Below are 22,430 nucleotides of genomic sequence, written 5' to 3' on the forward strand. Positions count from 1 at the left end.
TGCCTGGGCGGCGCCTGGGCTGGCGTCATCGCTGTTGGGAAGTATGCTGTTCTTCTTCTTCTAGACGCACCCTTCTCACATCGAAATGGATCTCTCTTCCAATGGCTGGCCACGTTTTCGTCTTCTTGTGAGTGGTCTGAGAGATTAGCTATTCGGAGATTTGTTGAGATCTTTGAAGATTTGACGATACTGCGATGCATTATTGATAGCGTCGATTATTGGAAGAAACTTCTGGCCAAATCCTATCCCTTTTCCAAACACTGACGTCCCTGCAGAGATACTGAATCTAGTATGCCAAAATTCCGGGAGGTGTATGAGGTTCTAGAACCGCCCGCTGTTCGGAATTCGCACCCCCTCCGGGCGAGCACGGGTAAAAACTTCAGAAAGCCTCACTGAATTCTAGGACGTGAAGATGCTGGTTGGGGGGGGGGGGGGGCGTGAAGTAAAGAAGACTTTTCTCCCACTGGAGATGGTGTGGTGTACGTCAGCGGGAATGCCGGGCATAGCAGGAGCGGCGTGCCACCTTCTCGTTCATTCTTCCCTTTTGACTTCCTGTTGAATGCCGCGCGGAGTTGGGGTGACATGTGTCCCGTTCCTGTGGGTGTGTCTAGTTGAGAGTTTCCGAAATCCAGAATAACCCAGAATGGTGGAAGATGCCTCGGAGTTCCGAGGTTCGGTTCCACCTCCTTGGTTTCCGTTTCCCTTCTTCTCTAATCCAGTTCATCTGCGCGAATTCGAAATGTCTGCCGAATTTCTTACAAAAGAGCGGATGGCGTGCAATGTTTCATGGAAGTTTGAGAGCACACTCGAAATGGGATTTCTGCTGCCCTGTTCTCTTTCTTTTCCGGATTCGGAAATACGGGTCCGCCGTTGAGAACCCCCCACTCGGCTTCCGCACATTGTTTGCGGTCCGGGGTCCCGGGCCCGGGTGGGTGGGATGGGGAAATGGGGCAGAGGAAAAAAGAGGACAAGCTTTGATGATTTGAAATGTTGTCTGCGGATAATATGGCCAGGCTTGTCGGGTTGATTCTGTACCCCGGCGGAGATCTCGGAGAGTTCTAGTTTCTTCTTGATGAACGGCTTCGATGAGGGATGATCCGCCTGTAATTTACGGCATTTATCTTCTCTCAGTTTTTTTCCTTCTTTTTTTTTTTTAAAGCACCGAAGAAACCTCAGTGAATTTTCCTTCGAAACGGGCTTCTGGATTCAGCGAGCTCATGGGTTTGAAAGTATGTGGTCGGGTTTGAGGACGGGAAACCCTTGAGTGACGAGATTGGATTACTTACAGTATTGGCGAGTGCCATGTTCATCCGCTTGTCTTGACTTGCCGCCGCTCAACGCTCAGCGCCATCTCGTTTCTTTTTGATGACAGAAGCGTGCTGAATCCCGGACTTTCCTTTGCTTTTATTCCGTCAACAGTCGACTGCGATTGACCTAAGAACTCTCAGAGCGACGCGGCCTTAAATCAAGACGCTGTGAAGGTGGTAAATAGCGGAATGCATTCTGCTACTCATACAGTTTACTAAATAGAGCTACCGCGAAGAGTCGTATTCTATAACAGATCTGATCTTATTATTATACTTTTAATACTGGCAGTAAGAGAACTGAGAAGCTTGGTATCATCCGCATACTGTGTTAGCCACGGTTGATGAGCATCATCGGCTTCTTCATCTTAATCGTAAGCCTTGTATCCGCACCGTGTGGTCTACCACCTCTGTTCCTTCAACATTCTGCTTCTACTCGCCCATCAAACGAGGCTATTCCTTCTTGTAGCAACTGTCTTCCCGTATATAGATGTTTCAGAGATTGGGGTCTCCACTGCAGGTCTGGTTGTTGCAGAGAACGGCGGATAACCGGTACTTCTCATCAGCGCATGATTTGAGTAGGTTTGAAGATGATCAACGATAGTCTCTTGATCTCTAACCACCGCACGCCACTGATAGCAGCTATTCCTCCTCCATTTAGAATTTATCGCCACTCTTCGTGGGCGGCAGTTCGCCTTGCGCCTGTCCCGACCCGTGCATCTAAGGAACCTTATACATTCCATCCCAAAGCCTGGTACTATGCACTCCGAGTCTATTCAGCTCTGTAACCGCATGTCGCGAAGCCAAACACAACAGCAAGCAAGGGTTATCAACGGCCCATTTGTCTCAGCTCACGTGGGGCGAAGAACTTGATGTTTTCCCACCCAGTAATGGACTGCTTTGACACAGTCAGAACATTCGAGTCAACACATTTGCTGCTGATGGTATCAAGAAACAAGATAATAGTTATTTACAAATACTGGCAGCACGTCAATAAGTACTGATAGGCAGGTGCTTGAGAGGAGCCTGCTCAGGCCGAGGTCCCGCAAGCCGAAAAACCGCAGTCTCGGCGGTTCCCCTTTGACGTTCCATTCCGTAAAAGGGGATCCCGGCAGGGACGGAACGGCAAGATGACCTACCCCGACAATCCGTGCCCGCTCGCCAAGAAGGGTAATTCAACGACACTTTTGCTAGCCTACTGCTAGAAAGCCGCAATGTAACTGCCTAGTTGTAGATTGCTCGGAAGACGCGGATGTTTTTGGCTGCTTTTCGCTCCCAGCTATATCTGTCTATGTTGATGTCTAGACAGGTCTTAGGACACCCACAACGCAAACCCTGAGAGAAGCACGCATGGCATTGTGTAATCTCACTAACAAACCCAATCGGGAACAATCACATTGGCAAGGATCAAATCCCGACAGTAGCGGTCAAGAAAACTCCTGCCGTCTACACTCCCTCGGCCGAGACGGGGTCACTCGTTATTCGGGAGGATGAAAGTGCGAGGGAGCGAAACCATTTGCTGGAATATCCTTACACGGGAAAAACATGCTATACGCGCAAGTGAAGCCGTTAGCGCAGGTCCGTTGTGCCGTATGGTAGGTAACTGCCTTCTCGAAACCCTGGCGCTTCCTGCAGGCACGCTCATGCGGGATTCATGCGGTTGAAGATGAATAGTGGGACACACGCGAACAGCAATCAGCCCAGCGGTTGACTAGCCGAGATGGAGGGTGGTAGCGAGGGGGGCCATCGGCGGGATGTCTGGTACTCTGTGATGGGCAGACTGAAGGCAGGGGGAGAAGCGGATGTCGAACGGGTGGGTTCATCGATACGCGGCTGGATTACGTCTCACTGCTGTCACTAATATTGGATAGTTACGTCTTTGTTGAGAAGACACGGACTGGTGAACCCAAAGTATTGTGAGCTTTCAGAAGAAGAACCGGCTCAAATCACCTTGGCTCTCCAGGAGTCCTCCAACCTCCCACAACGGGGCCCCGCATTCAGCCGAAGAATCCGCTCCGAGGTCGCCGGGGGAAATCACGCTTGTGGCACGGACTCGGAGCCAATTAGAAGGTCGATGCCCCTCCATCCCTCCTTCGGTAGCCGGTCCAGGCGTCCCCTCGCTTGCGCGTGCCCACTGTCCACATCAGAACAATTGGGGGCGGTGGAGGGAGGGGGAGGGGCAGCTGGGAGGAGACAACTGAGTGCCCCGCCATCCCACTAAGTCGGGTTCCTGGGTGACGACGCAGCTTTTGGACACCTTTATGGATAGCTTTTTGCGCGGAACGATACCGTTAAAAGATCCAGGTAGCAAAATGAATGTGGTTTGGATTTTCAGTCCGGGTGACACAAAGCTTGAGAGGCTCCCTCCCCATGGTTCACTTGGACAGTCTTACCTCGTCATAAAGTTGTGTCCCGGATGTAAGGTACCAAAGCGGCATGGCATGTGAAAAACCTACCACAAAAAAGAGACCATCCGCCATGCAGTTCATCGGATGTGTACACAGGCAACACAGGAACACAAGAGGACAGATAAAGAAAGAGATAGAGGCAAGATAAGCCTAATGCAAAACCTTCTGCAGAGCTTATCTGCATCACAGACACTTGGCCTCGTACAGCCTCTCACAAACATCACACCAGTTGATTTGCCTGTTCATCTGTCTACGTGATCCCGCGCCAGGCGAGCCGATCATCTCACACCATAAGGTATCCTGCGCTTTATCCCGCATCCCAAGACGGCTCATCCATGCAGACCTACCCAACGCAATCCCCCTCCAACCCGAAAAAAACGCGCCGTTCCCGTAACCGTTTAACCAAAGGCTGAGGTGCTCCTGTCACCCACAGATAGCTCCACCAGAGCTGTCCCTAGGTGGCCTGTCATTGTTCAACCCCGTCCGTCCGCCCGTCTCACCGCCCCTCCCAACGACGGACGACGTAGCGCCAGGCGGCCCCCATCCCTCATCCTTCCGCCGGCGTCCCGGATAGCTCCTTGGCCTAATCTAAGCACCGCAGGTAGCTTTAGACGAACCATCTTGTATCTCCCGCAGCCTACCGAGCTATATACCTACCGTACCTTACCCACGTCTCCCGAACCCCTTCTCTTCTCTTCTCTTCTTCTTTCTCTCTTCATCCCATAACCACAAATCACAGAGAATAGTCTCACCAGGATCCCAAAGCTTTCAACCAAAAAACCACCACCTACACCAAAACCCTCACCAATCGTCTGATCGCGCTTACGAGTCGCGGTCAACCCCGTCGTCAAGACGTTTTCCAACCTCCTCAACTCGTAAGTATAGCCTCATCTCACTCAATCACTCAACATCAGGTTTCACTGTCCACGTCACAATCTCATAAACCACTTCCACGAAACGTTTGCTAACTACAATGTCTAGGGTCCATCACCCGTACGCAGGAGCCCGCTGCTCAGCCGCCCCCGGGGCTTCAGCGGACTCGGCCTTTGATCTCTAAAGGCCTTTTCTCATCAACGAGAACAAAACCAACCTACCGCCTGAACACTGAACAAGAATCTACCTCTCAATCACCATGGCTCCCCATGCAGAGGCAGACTCGGGCTCCGCGCACGGAGATGGACCAACCAACGGCAACGGCGCCGTGACTACTAACCTTGCCCACCACCCCCAGCACGACCGCGAGCTCTTCACCGTCGACTCCCCCAACGTCGTCTACAACGACAACGAGATCCTCTCAAAGTACACCTACCGCACCACAAAGGTCGCCCGGGACGCCGCCACCGGCAAGTACGTCGCCAAGCCCACCACCACGCTCTACGAGTTCAAGACGGACCGCAAGGTCCCCAAGGTCGGCATGATGCTCGTCGGCTGGGGCGGCAACAACGGCACCACCGTCACCGCCGGCATCCTCGCCAACCGCCGCGGCCTCGAGTGGGATACCCGCGAGGGGCCCCGCGCCGCAAACTACTACGGCTCCGTCATCATGGGGTCCACCGTCAAGCTGGGCACCGACGCCGAGACGGCAAAGGACGTCAATATCCCCTTCCACGACCTGCTTCCCATGGTCCACCCCAACGACCTGGCCATCGGCGGTTGGGATATCAGCAAGATGAGCTTGGCCGACGCCATGGACCGCGCCCAGGTGCTGGAGCCGACGTTGAAGATGCAGGTCAAGAAGGAGATGGCTGAGATGGTCCCGCTTCCCAGTATCTACTACCCTGACTTCATCGCTGCCAACCAGGAGGACAGGGCCGACAATTTGATCCCCGGAAGCAAGGCCTCCATGGCTCACGTTGAGCAAATTCGCAAGGACATTAGGTAAGAATTTTCTCTATGGGCTATCAAGTGACATTTTTGGTTGCTGGTGGTGGTGGTGTTGGTGCTGACTGTAAGAATAGCGACTTCAAGGAGGCAAACGGTCTCGACAAGGTCATTGTGCAGTGGACCGCAAACACGGAGCGATACGCCGACATCATCCCGGGCGTCAACGACACCGCCGAAAACCTGCTCAAGGCCATTGAAGAGGGTCACGAGGAGGTCTCGCCCTCGACCGTCTTCTCCGTCGCCTGCACGCTTGAGGGTGTTCCCTTCATCAACGGCTCCCCGCAGAATACCTTTGTCCCCGGAGCCATCGAGCTGGCCGAGAAGCACGGGTCTTTCATCGGCGGCGACGACTTCAAGTCGGGTCAGACCAAGATGAAGTCGGCACTTGTCGACTTCCTCATCAACGCAGGTATCAAGCTGACTTCTATTGCGAGCTACAACCACCTGGGCAACAACGACGGCAAGAACCTCAGCTCGCACAAGCAGTTCCGGTCCAAGGAGATTAGCAAGTCCAACGTGGTGGACGATATGGTCGAGGCCAACACGGTGTTGTACAAGGAGGGCGAGCACCCTGACCACACCGTCGTCATCAAGTACATGCCGGCCGTGGGCGACAACAAGCGCGCTCTCGACGAGTACTACGCCGAGATCTTCATGGGCGGTCACCAGACCATCTCGCTCTTTAACGTGTGCGAAGACTCGCTGCTGGCATCGCCGCTCATCATCGATCTCGTGCTCGTAGCCGAAATGATGACGCGCATCCAGTGGAAGGCTTCTTCGTCGGATGGTGTCGCGACCAAGGACTTCAAGGGCTTCCACAGCGTGCTGAGCATCTTGAGCTACATGCTCAAGGCGCCTCTGACCCCGCCGGGGACCCCCGTCATCAACGCGTTGAGCAAGCAGCGTGCCGCGTTGACTAACATCTTCCGCGCTTGTGTCGGCTTGGAGCCCGAGTCTGAGATGACGCTCGAACACAAGCTGTTCTGATGCGTTGCCGGACTGCGGATGAATATTCCATTCTTTGCCATGCCACCTGGCCCTCCTTTGAATTGTTGCTTTGCTTTTTTTCCAATTTGGGGGTTCGATAACAACACGATTACCTCATCCGATCACTGAAAGTTGCGTTGATGATTTGAGATAGTACCTATATTATTACAAAAAATACAGTCAGTCTTTACCGCAATGCCGTAAGCGTCCCACATGTCAGAGTTTTGGCATCTCGTATCGTGAAGCTATTTGGGAAGCAGCCACGCAAGCTCTCATAACTTGAACCTTAGAAGTGCCGCTCTCGAAAGCGAAAAGCTTAAGCTTGCTGGAAGCATGGACGTGTGCTGTCGCTGTCAAGAGTCGAGACGAGTTTGTACCTAGAGGTGGTGTCAAGCTGGGTGTTGATTGGTCGTTGAGGGAAAAGACGAGGCTGTTAACCGTACAGCATTGAAGCAGATGGGACGACGGCCAATCAGTGCGCTGAAAATGCTCTCAATGGCTTTGGCCCAGACACGCCGCTCGTTATCTTGGGAGCATCGGACAATATCAATCAACATGTCAACTGCGCGGGCCTCTTTTTAGTGACAGGCGAGAAAGGACGGACCCCGGCCAGGGCCCTGGTGGCTGGAGAAGAAAATATCTGGAGCTTCTGGAGATGCTGAAGAATGTTTCGAGCCGGGGTGGCTGGAATGACATTCCGATAATTCGTATCCAGCTGCCAACAGCCCTGTCCTCTGCTCGTTATGTTCTCCGCAGTCAAGCGAGGGAGAATGACGAACGTCGATAGACGAGAGGAAAAAGGGGGGAAACTCGGTGGGAACTCTGCGAGGCGTTCGGTGTCGGTAAACAGAGGCGCAATTGCATGCTGTCCAATGGTGAAGGTCTGAGGGACTAGGTGGGGCGTGGGGATATCCCCAAAGCTAAATTCCAGCCCCGAGTAAGACGTAACGGTGCAGGAGCAGGGGAACAAAGGGGACTCCGTACTTTCTGTAAAAGACATGATTTGATTGGGTCAGAGGCAGGAGCTGACCTTGTTAGCTGCCCCTGGAGGCCTGTGGAGGGACCAAATGGCGACCACTCGCGACGGCCCTAGTTGATGCTGAGTGCTCCGCTGTGCCTGATCTGCCAAATGGTTGCCAGGGTGTTGCTGGTGATGAAATTGCCCAGCTTTAATCAAGCATAACGTAGCAATAGAACCGTAAGTAGGCGGGTGAGACGGCTGCTTTGGGTGGGAAGAAACCACACTGAGAAGCGCAGAGAGAGAGAGAGAGAGAAGAAAGAGAGAGAGGAAGAAAAAGTACGAGGTGGGAGGCCGGCGGGCGGGAAGATGCAAGGGAACCGGGGAACGGACAGCGGGCAACCTTACTCATCCCTCCGGAAGGTACCTTACCTTCCTCTGTCTTTCTCTGAAGAAGGTGGGAAAGACCTACCTCATGAAAGGGACACACCTAATTACCTATTGAGTGAAGAAAAAAAAAGATACATCTTCATTTGCCAAGACGGGCCATTTTGACGCAGGCGCGTGTGTCGTCTGCCAAGTACCTTATTTGCCTTTCAGACAGCCTGCCTTCGCCCAAACCAGCACTTAATCTGCGTTTCCTGATTTCTCCCTCTATTACCCCTTGGGCGACAACGCCATTATTTCTCGTAACCTTTCCTTTTCCTTTCTCTCTTCCCTCCTTCCAGTTGAAACATCACGTCAAACCTCGTTCACGACTGTTTTCGCATCATCGACAGGCGCCACGGCCGCCACGACCACAGATAGACTTGCGACAATGTTGTTTTCTACACTTGGGCGCGCTGCCCTTGCTGCTGGTTAGTGTCCTAGCTGCTTATTTGCGCGTTTCCCCATTGGCGACCAAGTCCAGCAACGAGGGTTGGCGTCATCCTTCAGCTTCAATTCAACAGAGATTCCTTTTTTTCAGAGGCACAGACATACACATTGATTAGACACCCTGGACAATTCATCGCCATCCTCGTCAATCTAGCAGGAACCCCACACTGACATGGACTTTTCTCGTAGCCGCGTTTGCGACATGCTCGTTTGCACAAAGCTCAAAAGACGATGATCTCGGCCAATCCACCTTTGTCGCCCCGGAAAACAATGTCGCCTTTGGCTTCACCGTCCCCGAAAACAGCGGCGAGGACATCTTCTTCACGATGCGGGCCCCCATCGACCGCACATGGGCCGCCATTGGCATCGGCCAGGATCGAATGGCCGGTAGCTTGATCTTCATGATCTATCGCGACGAGACGGGCAACAATGTCACCTTCTCACCTCGCATAGCTTACGGAAACTACGAGCCGACGTACTACAACAATATGCAGTGGGACGTTCTTGCCGGGACGGGTGTGTTCAACAATTCCATGTACTTCAGTGCGCGATGCACTGCCCACTGCAGGAGCTGGGTGGGAGGATGGATCGATGTCTCGAACGAGAACCAAAAGGCCATTTATGCTGTCGGGCCCAAAGGAAGCTTCTTCTCGAATAAGCAGGACACGTCTGTCAAGTTCCACGAGGAGTTTGGCCGCTTCACACTCAACATGAAGCGCACAGTTGGCCCCGGCGACGCGCCCGTGCTCAAGGACAGCTCCGTCAATGAGGGCACAACCCAAGTCTCTGCCAACGATGGCCGGAGAGACTACAAGTCCATCTTCCATGCGGTTCTGATGGTGGGCTCCTTGGTTTTCCTCATTCCTTTCGGTGCCATCCTCCTTCGCTTTGGAAACATGGTCAGGTGGCACGCCCTCAACCAAGGTGTTGCTTTGGTTATCGTTCTCATTGGTTTCGTGCTCGGAGTTCTAACCAGCTTCTGGTACTCACGTGTAAGTCTCCGTAAGCTTGGATTGAAGAGGTGTCGATGCTAATGTAGACAACAGTCTCGTGGTTTCAAGTCAGCACATCAGATCATCGGCTTCATCGTGGTTGGCTTCCTCTTGGGTCAATTCGCCATTGGCTTTCTGCATCACCAAAAGTACAAGAAGACGCAGCGCGATACACTATACAAGGTTGTTCACCAGTGGCTTGGTCGCATTACGATTGCTCTTGGCACTTTCAACGCATTCTTGTAGGTCAAATGTCCTTCAATAAAACTTACAATATGCTAATATGTGCAGGGGCTTCTCATTCGCCTTGAACCGCCGGTTCAATTACTTCCTCGCTGCATTCATCATCCTCATGCTTCTTGTCTCGCTGTTCTTCACCTTCGGAGGCAAGTGGGTCCGCGGCCGGCTGCCCGCTAAGTTCGGCAACCAAGGAACGGGCGGGTACAACCCGGAGCCTTGGAGACAAGCACCTCCGCAAGGCGGATACGCATACACCGGTGCCGCTCCTCCTGCCTACCAGCCGCCTTCTCATCAGAACCAAAGCGTCGGTCTGACAAGCATGGTGGCGGATCCCACGCAACCGACGAAAGAGAGGAGTGGTAGCCGCGACTACCGGAACAACGACTTGGGTTCTGCGCACCAACCGCGCGAGATGGTGTAAACCACTGGCTCGGTGTCACTCCGACTTTGACATGAAACTCGTCTGCATTTTTGGCGTTGTGTGGGACAGGGAAACGAAAGTGAATGGAAAATGAATGCTGGGTAGTCCTTGCGGATGGCCCTCTGCTTCGATGCTATGATTTAGCTGTATATTTAATGTATTTCCCGCATCTAGTTTCATACCAAAAGATGCATGATTCCCAAAGATATTGGAATGGCTAACAAGAGTAGTTTGAGACTAACAATGCGGTTGCTAGTCGTAGTGCTGAGCGAGACCGGACGGCGTGACGGTCTTCGGTACCGAATCGGCATATTGCGACATTCGTCGTTTGACCGGCGGTGGGTCAATCACCTGAAGATGCCAAAGTTCTTTCTCCATCGAGTCTTCCTTGTTTGCTTTGCTATTGAGTGGTGAGAGATTCAGATCCCGCTTGCTTTTGAATGGAACAAACAGAATGTTATCAATCAGGCCTGGCCGGAGGGAGAAACGCCAAGAAGCTCCGCAACGGTAACTCTAACGCACGGGATCCGGCGCGCCGTTCAACATCAACGGTTCGGTTTTGGAAAAAGAAATTGCGGGTACGCCCCGGTCCCCCGGCGCCGGGATCGGCCGTTGAGAGCTCGGCCAAGTTACGACTTTTCACCGTCGTGACGTACCCGCGTGAAGCGGTCAATTAAGTACCTCAGCCGCAACCATGAATGACACGCGACCTGCCAAGAACTTCTAAAGTGTGTGTATCAATTGGCGCGCCGAACCAGAGCTTCAAGCGGTAGCGGCTGACTCTTGTTACATGCTTGCCCTTGTGAGGATAAGTGGCGGCAACTTGCGTCCGTTTCGTTTTCTTCTTCTTGCGCTCGCCTGTTGCCGCACGGCTCGATCCCGTGCCGGCCTGGGCGGAGTTTCCCCGACGTCTATTTGATCTTTTGTACTTGGGCCCAGCTTTTTCCAACTTCATCTCTTGAACAACCTATTGTCTGCATTCTTGCCTCCCCTCATCTTTGGCCGGATGGTTTGTAAGGTCAGCTCTTCTTTTCGTGTGTCTCGCAAGCACCCATAAACTTGTAGAATACACGAGGTTTCCGTCACTTTATCTCTGACGTAGACACGTGTGTGCTCACTCGTAACGGCCAACGAGATACACCCTCAATTATTCCCGGTCGTTCTTCAACGGTGGAGTGTAACCTCAATACCAAAACCTCGGCACCGGGGCTCCTACACAATGTCGTCGCGGCGCATAGAGGACGAGCTGGTGCTCCAGCACCACGATGAGGATGCCGACACCGAAAGAGGGGAGTACTCGGACTCGGACGACGATGCGGATGAGGACACGCCAATGATGCTGGGCCTGACCGATGGTGCGGTTGAGGCTGCCGATGCGCCACTCTCAAATGCGCCCCCCAAACCTCCGCCGCTACCTCTCGTCAAGAAGCCTGAGAAGCCACCGCCCGTGGCCTGGCGCGATCTGCCAAAGAAGCAGCAGTTGTTCGTGATTACGATGACGAGGTTAAGTGAGCCTCTTGTCCAGACTTCTCTCCAGGTATGTATCTCTTGAAGCTCCGTCAAGTACCTTCGGCGCAAAGTTTCGGAACATGTTATATCCAAAGTGCTCTCACGCGCATTTCCGTATGGGAGAGGTTTGTCTTGAGAGTAACTTCCCACTCGCTAACACCGTCTTCAGTCCTACATGTTCTACCAACTCAAATGGTTTGACCCAACGCTGCCCGACTCCGTAATCTCAAGCCAGGCCGGCATCCTCCACGCCTCTTTCACAGCAGCACAGTTCATCACAGCCATGATCTGGGGCCGCCTCGCAGACTCGAAGCGCTTCGGCCGCAAGACGGTTCTCATGATCGGCCTCCTCGGCACCTGCTTCTCCTGCATCGGCTTCGGCTTCTCCCAGTCCTTTGCGCAGGCCCTCTTCTTCCGCTGTCTAGGCGGCGCGACAAACGGCAACGTCGGCGTCCTGCGGACAATGATTAGCGAGATCGTCCGCGAAAAGAAGTTCCAGGCCCGCGCTTTCATCTTGCTACCAATGACTTTCAACATTGGCGTCATCATTGGGCCCATTCTGGGAGGTATCCTCTCCGACCCAGCGGGGAGCTACCCTTCCTTGTTTGGTGATGTTGCTTTCTTCCGCAAATACCCCTACGCGACTCCAAACCTGCTCAGTGCAATCTTCCTCTCCTGCGCTGCCCTGTCCGTCTGGCTCTGCCTCGAAGAGACCCACGACGCCCTCCGCGAAGAGGGCCCGGACCTCGGATCCCGCGTAGGATCAAGCATCGCCTCCCTTGTCCGTAGAATCATTGCTCGTCGACGAAGAGGGTTGAATAGCAACGCAGACGCAGCCTACACGCCCCTCCACTCCAGCTCCGCAAGCACAACCGACGTCGACGTCGAACTCTCCCCGGAATCCGCACCACCACCGAAACAAAAACCCCGCCCGCGATACCGCCACCGCCTCCCCTTCCGTCGCATCTTCACCCGCAACGTCCTCATGACCTTCTCCGCGCACTTCTTCCTCGCCTTCCACGTCGGCACCTTCAACGCCCTCTGGTTCGTCTTCCTCTCGACCCCGACCTCCGCCTCCCCGCCTCACCTCCCCTTCCGCTTCTCCGGCGGGCTCGGCATGCCACCGCAGTCCGTCGGCATGGCCATGGCCATCCTCGGCGTCATCGGCATCAGCCTCCAGCTGCTCGTGTACCCGCGCCTGTCGGCGCACCTCGGCACCGTGAAAGCCTGGCGGCTGTTTTTGTATTTCTTCCCGGTGACGTATTTTCTGGTGCCGTACCTCGCCGTCGTGCCCACCACCGACGCCGCGCCGCCGCCGGGGCCGAAGGGCGGGCCGGCGATTTGGTTCGCTATTGTCGGGGTGTTGCTCTTCCAGGTTCTGGGGCGGACGTTTGCGCTGCCGGGGCAGACGATTTTGATCAATAACTGTACGCCGCACCCGTCTGTGTTGGGGACGATTCACGGGCTCGGGCAGAGTGTTAGTAGTGCGGCGAGGACGATTGGGCCCGTGTTGTGCGGGTGGCTTTATGGACGGGGGCTCGAGGGAGGCGTTGTGGGTGCTGTGTGGTGGGGTTTGGCTGGTGTTGCAGTGTTGGGGGTGATGGCGAGCTGGGCTGTTTGGGAGGGAGATGGGCATGAGATTTGGATTGATGGGGATGAGGTTGCTGCTGAGGAGGAGGAGGAAGTGCACAGGCGGTAATGATGGGTTTATGGTAGAAGGAGTGGGAGTTTGGAAGTTTGAGCCTGTATGGTTTTTTCTCATACTCACTTACATAGCCTCCAGAGCAGAGTATAATAATTCGTAGATTTCTCCAAGGTATCTTAAACTACCTTAGCCTTCGTTACAGTTTCAACTCAAAGAGATATGCAAATGCTGGTATGCACTACTACAGGGTAATAACGTACAGAGATATCCGCAAAGGCGTAGCTCTCCTTCACAGCACACGTACGCCTACCTCATACCAACCTACATCCTTACTTCCCTACGTTCTTAGAATAAACAGAATCGTTTCAAACACTATAACGTCAGATACAAACTCCATGCGCCCATCAAATTGCCTCTCAGGTCAGGTAGAAAGAGCTAAAATGACAGCTCTCTCGTTCTGGAGATTCCTCACTGCTTTCGAGTTCGCTTGCCAAGCTGCTTCATTCTCGAACCAAAACCCTCTTGACATTACAGACGCAAGTGGAGGAAGGAAAGACTCCGACGTAAGGACCAATGAGTCCGTGGTGCAGGCCATGCGTGATGCAGGGGCCTCGGGCTTCATACCATTTTCCAAGTTTTTTCTTCTTTCCGTTTATTTCGGCGGACGACATTAGAGCCTGCTGCTGCAGGCCGAGAACGGAGTTTCAGGCTGTCTCATTGCCACCAACGTGCTTGCCGGCCCTGCTAACTTATTCCAGGGTTGTCGTTCTTTGACATGCCACTGGGCGTTGGAGACTCAAGCGGGTTCTCGCAGCTTGGTGTAACGATGCTGTTGGAAGTGGTTGTGTGACTTATATGCATGAAGCGCGGCAAAATCCTTGGCTCGACTCTCACCAGCCTAATCTTTCAAGCTGTCTGCCGCGCCTAGTCTCCCTCTCCCCTGCGCTCCTTCAAAGAAAAGTTCAAATATGTAGTAGTCATGCCGCTTGTGCTTGGTCCGTTCTACTCTTCCTTCTGTTTGCTCTTTAAAGTCTTCATTGTGCTCTCTTATTCTCTACGTCTACTGAGCCTAGTGAGCGTCGGTGGCAACTCCCCTCTCAGAATGCGAATCGCCGCTGCCCATCTTCTTCTTCTTAGTCCCCTCTTTTGGAATTGCACCGGGTCGGCCGTCTTCCATACACCACCAGCCCCCGGCCCCCAATACGACTTTCAGGACAATCCTCAGTATGCGCTAGGCGAGATAATAGACATCCAATGGAGCACTGATGACCAGTTCGTTGACTTATTCGTTGTTCAAACGTCTCCGGACTTAGAGACCCTTGCCGCTGTGATTAGTAGGTCGATTTAATGTCAACTCGCCTTGACCCCAACTTATCTTCGTTACTTGATGTTCTTTCGATGTCACGAAGGATTTCTGACCGGAACGATATATAGTGGACGAAAACGTGCCTTCGACCATCAAATGGCGCGTCAGCTTCGATGGCTTTCCGTCCTCGCACGACCCAGATCTGAGTAACGTATACTATCTACACTTGCAGGCCGCTGGTCAAAATGGTACAGGCGTTACGTGCCACTATTTTAATATCACTCGCGGCGATGCCACATCAGTCTCGTCGTCGGCATTGTCGTCGGCCTCGCCGACCGCCGCACCTTCCTCTTCAACATCACCATCATCGATTGGATCCCCGACGGCAACGCCGAGCGCAATGAGCACGCCAGATCTTGACCGTGGTGAGCTATCGACTGGCGCAGTGGCTGGTATTGCCGTCGGAGCGACCTTTGTTGGGACGCTCGTTGTGGTGGGATTAGCGGGATTACTGTTCTGGCGACGGTGGAAAAACAATGAGAAGGGGGGAGGGGAAGAAGCAGCCGCGATGGCCACTGCGAACGATGAAAGTGAGATACATGTCTACAAGAGAGACTTATCCGTGCCGTCGCGTGAGCTGTATGTTGAGAGTCCTCGACGCTTTAGAGCGGAGACTTCGGAACCGAGCGAAATGAGGTTTGAGATGTCGGGTGATTCGGTCGTATGTAAATGAAACGTGGAGTTTAGTTAAGCTGGCGGAAGTCGTGACTATTTGCAACTAAAATTTGAGATTCAAAGGTGAGGTATGTCGTCTCTTACTTTCGGGGATAACGTTGTTAACATGAAGGATAGATATATGGACATCATATACTCTTGTTCAAACACACGACCAGCATGGGAATCCAAAGGGGTCACGACAGCTTCAGTAAAGTCCCTCGTACATGGTGATGAGAACGAGAAGCGGAGGTTGAAGAGTCACATGACATGCGTAGTAATCGATAGGCGTTTTCTTAAATTGACAATTTGGATCATAAGGCAGACTTCTCGACACAGGAATGAAATGTCTCTGAGCTTCCCATCTCTCAATTTCCATGGTTGGGCGAACTCCAGGTTTTGCATTCGCGCTAGTAATGCGATGGCTTTGTGTGACACATTTAATTGGTGTCGTCTGCTGCAGTCCCTTTCCAGCTTCACTCCAAAACTGCCCTGGACGGCGCAACTTCATGCCGAGCCTTCTGCGGCTGAACATAGCGGTCACGCATTCGAGACATTTGATCGATCTTCTTAGTGTAACGGTTTCAGACAGCCAAGAATATCAAGATACCCAGATCGCCCTCTCATATCTGTTCTTGGATGCTGAACACGACATCGTCCCCAAGTCGTGATATTGAGCAACGAAAGACAAGCATGGATTACAGCAGACAACCATACTTTCCACCTCCGCCAGGTCAAGCTGGAAATCCACCACCGCCGATTCCGCTACGCCCAGAAACAACAATGCCAGCAATTTCTCCTCCCCATGACTATTCGCAAGGGCAATTCCAACAATCTCAGACTGTGCAAAGTCCTCAATATGGCGCTCAACATCCTCAACAAACTTACCAGCCCACATACGGCGCTCCTTCTTACCATCAGAGCCCCCCCAACAGTCACAATTATCATCAACCAAGCTCCGTAAGCCGACCTGAGCCAACTCCTCAGAACTTTTATTCGAATGGCCAGCCTCCCTACACCCAGCCGAACTCACCCTCGGCAACGTACACGCACCCTAATCAAGGACCATCATCGTCTCAGAGTCATAGTCTATCAAGTGCTCTGCAACAGGCGACCTCATTGTTTTCGGACAGTGACAAAGTTGTCAAGTCTTACTATGGACTCAAGAGCAAAGCCAGAGCCAAGTTCACCCAATTCGTCTCGCAGAGCGTGACACCTTCACAGCCTACCTACAATCCTCAGGTCCAGTACGCTCAGAACCACAACCCGCCGTATAACCCTTCACCATCGTCTCCATCTCCCGTTCATCCTCCCGGCGCTCAATACCATCAAACTCAGCAATCTTACTACCAGCATCCGAGCCCAATAGAAAACTTGGCAACTCCACCAGCACAGTCTCCCTACTATCACCCGCCCCCTTCTCAGGAACAGGCCTATCCTGTACCATCTCATAGTTCAGCTGTGCTGTCACAGCAACGAGATCAGTATAGTCAACAGACTCAAAAGGATTCATCTCCTCATTATCTGGCTCATATCTCACAAACCCCCGGGAACGATGGTCCATCTGGCATGCCGACACCCAGTGCCATCTTTTATGGGAACGACAATCCCAATTCCGCCGTTCAGCAACACACTGTACCTGCAGCTTCAACAGCAACTCACACACCGCCTGTGGTAACACTGCAGCAACTTCCTGAGCATCAGCAGCATATTCAACTTGTCCAGGAAGGGACCTCTCGCCCAATTGAAGCTACGCAAGAGCCAGGAAGACCTACAGCAGGCGCTATTCATCCCTCGACCTCGCTGATAGAAGTCAATACCGCTGAATGCCCACCTTCTCAACCCCACATTGCCGAGAAGGTCGCTCATGTTTCTCACGAGGAAGTACCGGCAGCCAGTTTAGTCGACCAAATTTCTACAATCCTCGGCAATGTCAGCATTGGCGAAGCCCCTTCATCGCAGAGCAACCCTCCGACGCCTGACGCTGTCGACTTCCACGACTACAAAAGAGCCCTTCCCCGTGTCACCGAAAATGGGGAACCTAACGCAGTTGTTTGGGAATGCCCAGCAGACCGAGAGGTCAAGTATGAAACAGACTGGTATCATATATCAGACATACCAAACTTCCTCGTCTGCACACACTGCCACGAGAGTTGCCTTGCACAGACACCCCTGGGAGGCTCTTTCATACGCACCAGGCAACCGGGAGGACGTTGTCGGTTCAATGCTCCCCGAATCACCAGACTCCTGCTACCCGAGTGTCTCAAGCGCAGAGATATCACTCCTCTGCGGGAGTTCATGACAGCTCGACTCGATGTCCTGGACTGCAAAGGAGTCTCGGGTGCCGATGGCTCAGCAGGAATCAAATGGTACCAACCGCTTGACGACAGACTCGATGGCTTCGTATCTTGTGAGGCTTGTTATCAAGATATCGTGCTGGCAACATCGTTCCGTGACAAATTTGTTCCGCACGACTCACCCCAAGCATCTGATGCCGTCTGGGCCTGCGACATCTGTCTCCCCTTCATGAGTCGATCCATAGTCAGACTTTCAAAATCAGGAGTCGACGGCTGGAACTCATGGGTAGAAGCAGCAGCGAAGCACATTGCTCTGCCTGAATGCGACAAGGGGCCCGTATCGCCGTCCTCCAGACGCTGGATGCGACTGCGCGGCGAGCAGCATCCGGATTTCAAAATGTGTGAAAAGTGCTACGAGAAACATGTGGCTCTGACGACACTGGATAAGAACTTTGAATCTATTCCACATGTGCCGAGTCACACAGGATTAGACTGGATGGACGCCGCACTAGGCTATACAACGACGGAGCCTACGCCCATCGCATGCAGCATGAACAGCTTGCCCGTTGAGGTCGCGCTCACAGACGCCAAGGACTTTCAGGACATCAACGTTCTCTACCGTGCTCTGGAGGTCATCCTCTCCTGCCCACCGTGTACCGAACGGGGCATCATCAACGGCACGTGGTACACGTTGACCGGCGGCGGCTGCGACGACTATAGGATCTGTGCCCCATGCCACGCAGCCTTCATCACCCCATTCGGACTGGACCGATTCTACGAGAAATCTCAGAGCGAGGAAGCAGGAGAGACCTACTTCTGCAGCTTCGAGCGATCCTCGGCCCCGCGATGGGTCGACCACATGAACCGCAACGCCGAAGCCGTCGAGACCGGCGTCTGGTCCCGCTACTCCGACTTCGTGCGCAAATTCGCCGGCGTCCCGCACTGCGCCAAGGAGAACCTCGTCGACAACCGCCGCTGGTATGGGTGGGACGACTGCACAATCTGCCCAGAGTGCTACATCACCTTCTGCCAGGAGAGCTCGCCACCTCCCCCTAGTCTGACAATGGAATTCAACAACGACCTTGTCGTCGAGAAGAGGATGTGCTGCCTGTACTCCCCGCGCATGCGGCAAAAGTGGATCGAGGCGTGCGAGGCGGGCAACGCGGAGGCGCTGATCGAGTTTTCGAGGGTGCGGCACGGGGTTTGGGTGCAGACTGTGCTGCAGGTCCAGGCGCTTCGCCAGATGCAGGATATGCAGATGATGAATGCTATGCATGCGGGCTTCATGAGTGTTACGTACCAAGGTATTGAGGGGATACAGGTGGTGTCTGGCACGACAGATGGGTACGAGCATGGGAATAGTCAACTTGGATGGCATGCGACGGAGGCGGGCGCAACGAGTGCAGCTTTTCGGAATCAGATGCAGGCTGGGATGGCTCAGTCTAATAGTTCGAATACGTGGATGACGATATGGCAGTTGTTGCTGAAATGGTCAGAGTATGAGTAGCGTGAGCAGGCCACGGCAAGCCGGGTGTGCGGTTTTAGCTAGTTTCTCTATTCGACTTCATTTATGAGCATCCTTACTTTAGTGACAGCCTAGCTATGTTATTCGCCAGTGGTATCCATCACCTCTTACATCCGCGAGACTAACATACAGCTGAGAAATACAGCTACGATAAAGCAAAGTTCTTTCAACCAAATTTAACCACAGTTTCAAGGATAGTAGACTGACCCGACGAGCTGCTAAATCCTACAGGTGTATTGGGACTCGATTGAGTCCTGTCAGATTCGCGTCTATATATCTAATGTGAGACGACAGCTCATGGAATATTTGGATTTTATTGGCATGTATATGCACACCAACAACCCATAAATACCTAGCTCAAAGTCTATGACGGAATTGTTGGCTCAAAAACGTCCTCTAAAACATCAACAACACCACTCATCCAGCTATCCCACGACGCAGGATCCTCCTCATCTTTGTAAAACTTGAGCCATCTCAGCAAAACCCGGTACGACCCCTTCTTCAATCCCAATCCTATCGTAGCCGTAGCATCAAGGATGCTATAAGACCACCCAGCCTGGTAACTCGTCTGCGGCAGCCACCCATCCTGAATCATGTTGGACCCGAGTATATCAACGCCCGCAACCGTGCCATTCTCCTTCATCGACGTCTCCGTGAGGTTATCGAACTTAACGCTAGGATCGAAGCCGTACCACGTCGGCGTGAAGTTCGTGCTCGCGCGCACAATATCGAAGCGGAACTTGCGCACGGGCTGCAGCGAGGTGAAGAGCGCGACCGGGTAGTCCGGGTACTGGAACGAAAAGGCGCGGTAGTTACGAATGTCGGCCTTATCGCCGTTGGCAAAGACCTGCGGGGCCGAGAGGGGATCGCGCGTCGGCGTCAGGGCGTTGGCGCGCTGTTCCGCGGTGATGTTGTTGAGGCCGACGACGGGCGTGCTGCTGTAGTTGTAGGCTGGGCCCATGTACGGGATCGTGAAGTTCTCGTCAGTGGGGGAGGAGGAGATGCCGATGAAGCCGGAGAAGAGCGGGACGAGGCGAACGTCTGGTGAGGATGGGGGCGTGATTGAGAACGTGACGTTGGCGGAGCCGCCGGCTGGGACGGTGACTTGGCTCCCGCTCGCGAAGTCGACCTTGGCTGAGAAGGACGAAGGGATGTAACCGACTTGCGCGGTGCGGCTTGAACCCTCTGAGAATGGCGCTGCACCAGCAGCAGGCACGTTGGAGAAGCTGTAGGTGATTTCGGTTCCCGACGGGTTGTCGATGGTAAAAGTAGCCTCCTCGACATCAACCAATTTGAACTCCCCTGGAGATACCACTGTTCTCGGAAACACGGCTTTGTGAGCCTGAACCAGACCCGCGCCTTGTTGAATTGCAGGCGCCATCAAATCATAGTCTGCCATGTTGACTTGCTTTGCAGTGGTTTGTATCAGCTCAAAGATCTCTTCGACAGACAAGTCGGGATTCTGTGACTTGATCAGAGCATATACACCAGAGATGTAAGGCGTCGCCATGGACGTGCCGCTGATGATGCCGAAACCGCCGCTATTCTCCATGAGAGGGAACGTGGCTAGGACCGCTCCCCCTGGGGCGGCTATCTGGGGCTTGAACGCGAAGTCGGCGTTGGGTCCTAGGTGACTGTCAGTCAATACATCAAGAAGAGCTGACTGCGATAATAGCAAGACATACCGAGGCTGCTGAAGTTGTTTGGAGATCCGCCACCGATTTGATCCACCAGAAGAGGCGTCTGGGACTCAACAAGCAACTTGTACTGTCCGGTGCTCTTGGCCGCATTCGAGAGCGTCTCGTCGATAACGCTGCCCATGGAGTAGACGTACCCGTCTGCAGTAAGAGACGGTGTTGGCACAGCGTGGCCTTCAATGAAGACATCATCGATGGTAGGATCCGGGTACGTAATGACACGAGTGAAGTTTGCCGCAGAGGCATATGTCTGGACCTGCGTCGGCGAACAAGAAGGCCCTCTCTTGACGGCGACAATGTAGTCGGAGATTGGCCCCTGAAGACTACTGGCTGGCGGGTAATCGGAAGCCGAGCAGCCAAACTTGTACCCTGACGTGTTTCTCCCGGCCCAAGCAACAGAATACTCCCCTTCCGGGAATGGATACAATGCTCCGTAGCGGAATTCGGCACCGTTCGAGTCACGGATCGGGTACGTTGGAAACTTTGCATTCTCCACAGACGCAACGCCGAGCCCGTCATCAGCTCCGCCCGGCAAGTTGATGGAAAACATGCCTTGCGTACCAGAGTTGCCGGCAGCAGCCACAACAGCAACGCCTTTTGCTCTCAGTGCGGCAACGGCAGCAGGGAGAATCGACCTGGGATAACCCGACCAGGTTCCAAACTCTCCAATCGAGATACTCACAACATGAGCACCCTCCTCAACGGCCCTCTGCATAGCCGCAACAATAGCATCGTCCGACGCGCTCCCATCGCACCCAAAGACGCGGTACATGCCCAGCGTCGCCCTGGGAGCAACGCCAACGAGACCGGGAAACATGGAGGCGTTCGAGGAAACCTCCATACCGATGATGCCCGCCACATGAGTGCCGTGGAAACTGTCAAAGCAGCCCGGTCTCGGGTCCGGGCCCGGGTTCGGAGTGGAGTTGCTGAACCCGTAGTCGTCACCGACAAAGTCGTAGCCAAACTCGACCTTGCAGCCTTTCCCGAAGCATCCTCCCAGCGCGGGGTGCAGGTAATCGATTCCCGTGTCGATGACGGCGACGCGTACGCCCTCGCCGAGCACGCCCTTTGCGTGAACGCGGTCGACACCCGTCATGGCGTGAGGGCTATTCCAGTCGACGTCCGCCCTCCGAGAGAGCAAAGATTTGGATTGCTCTCTGCTGCTTTCAAAGTTGCGGGCGGCGTATTTTTCGTGGCCTTTGCCGCTGGAAGGGGACCTCTTCACATTATTGCTTGGGCGATGAGGGTGCGCCACGCTCTGGACTGGAACAACATTCTGAACACCCGGGAGAGCTCGCAACTTTTCGCTATCCAAGTCGTTATCCAGAGAGACCGATACTCCGTAAAAGACACTCTTGTCGGTGTACTCATATCGCACTCGTAGTGGAATAGACGCTTCGGCTGCCTTGCTGACGAGATCACGCGGACTGATGCTGAGCGCTTCGGCCGCGGAATCTGTGGACAACTCGACAAAGTACGTCTTCGGCACTGCTTGGGAGGTAGCTACAGCAAGACAGCAAGCCGCTGCCGCGGCGAAGTGGGCGATGAGACGCATCGTCAACTAGACGATCGGGCGGCTTCTCTCCGGACAGACAAGTCTTGGAAAGACTCTAAAGCCGAACGTGCCCCAGACCGTATTCATTGTGCGACTATGCTGTGATTTTAAG

General features: G+C 53.7%; 6 protein-coding genes across 6 annotated transcripts; 5 read left to right on the forward strand and 1 right to left on the reverse strand.

Annotated features, from left to right (window-relative positions):
- Positions 1-4,844: 4,844 nt before the first annotated feature.
- CABS01_01763 (myo-inositol-1-phosphate synthase) lies at positions 4,845-6,583 on the forward strand (the record flags this gene model as incomplete). The annotated part of the gene is made up of 2 exons (XM_060535143.1): positions 4,845-5,590; positions 5,671-6,583. 2 exons carry the CDS (start codon positions 4,845-4,847, stop codon positions 6,581-6,583), a joined length of 1,659 nt encoding a protein of 552 aa, XP_060398332.1.
- Positions 6,584-8,358: 1,775 nt separating this feature from the next.
- Positions 8,359-10,070, forward strand: CABS01_01764 (uncharacterized protein; the record flags this gene model as incomplete). The annotated part of the gene is made up of 4 exons (XM_060535144.1): positions 8,359-8,398; positions 8,607-9,409; positions 9,464-9,651; positions 9,701-10,070. 4 exons carry the CDS (start codon positions 8,359-8,361, stop codon positions 10,068-10,070), a joined length of 1,401 nt encoding a protein of 466 aa, XP_060398333.1.
- A 1,219-nt stretch (positions 10,071-11,289) lies between these two features.
- CABS01_01765 (major facilitator superfamily transporter) lies at positions 11,290-13,278 on the forward strand (the record flags this gene model as incomplete). The annotated part of the gene is made up of 2 exons (XM_060535145.1): positions 11,290-11,607; positions 11,749-13,278. 2 exons carry the CDS (start codon positions 11,290-11,292, stop codon positions 13,276-13,278), a joined length of 1,848 nt encoding a protein of 615 aa, XP_060398334.1.
- Positions 13,279-14,203: 925 nt separating this feature from the next.
- Positions 14,204-14,950, forward strand: CABS01_01766 (uncharacterized protein; the record flags this gene model as incomplete). The annotated part of the gene is made up of 3 exons (XM_060535146.1): positions 14,204-14,558; positions 14,659-14,713; positions 14,833-14,950. 3 exons carry the CDS (start codon positions 14,204-14,206, stop codon positions 14,948-14,950), a joined length of 528 nt encoding a protein of 175 aa, XP_060398335.1.
- Positions 14,951-16,027: 1,077 nt separating this feature from the next.
- CABS01_01767 (uncharacterized protein) lies at positions 16,028-19,048 on the forward strand (the record flags this gene model as incomplete). Its single annotated transcript, XM_060535147.1, has 1 exon — positions 16,028-19,048. The coding sequence occupies one exon, from the start codon at positions 16,028-16,030 to the stop codon at positions 19,046-19,048; it is 3,021 nt and encodes a 1,006-aa protein (XP_060398336.1).
- Positions 19,049-19,430: 382 nt separating this feature from the next.
- On the reverse strand, positions 19,431-22,318 carry CABS01_01768 (peptidase; the record flags this gene model as incomplete). The annotated part of the gene is made up of 2 exons (XM_060535148.1): positions 19,431-20,692; positions 20,752-22,318. The coding sequence occupies 2 exons, from the start codon at positions 22,316-22,318 to the stop codon at positions 19,431-19,433; spliced, it is 2,829 nt and encodes a 942-aa protein (XP_060398337.1).
- Positions 22,319-22,430: the final 112 nt, after the last annotated feature.

The sequence above is a fragment of the Colletotrichum abscissum genome, assembly GCF_030869225.1.
Source record: "Colletotrichum abscissum strain IMI 504890 chromosome Unknown Scaffold_3.1, whole genome shotgun sequence".
In the NCBI taxonomy this organism is placed as follows: Eukaryota; Fungi; Ascomycota; class Sordariomycetes; order Glomerellales; family Glomerellaceae; genus Colletotrichum; species Colletotrichum abscissum.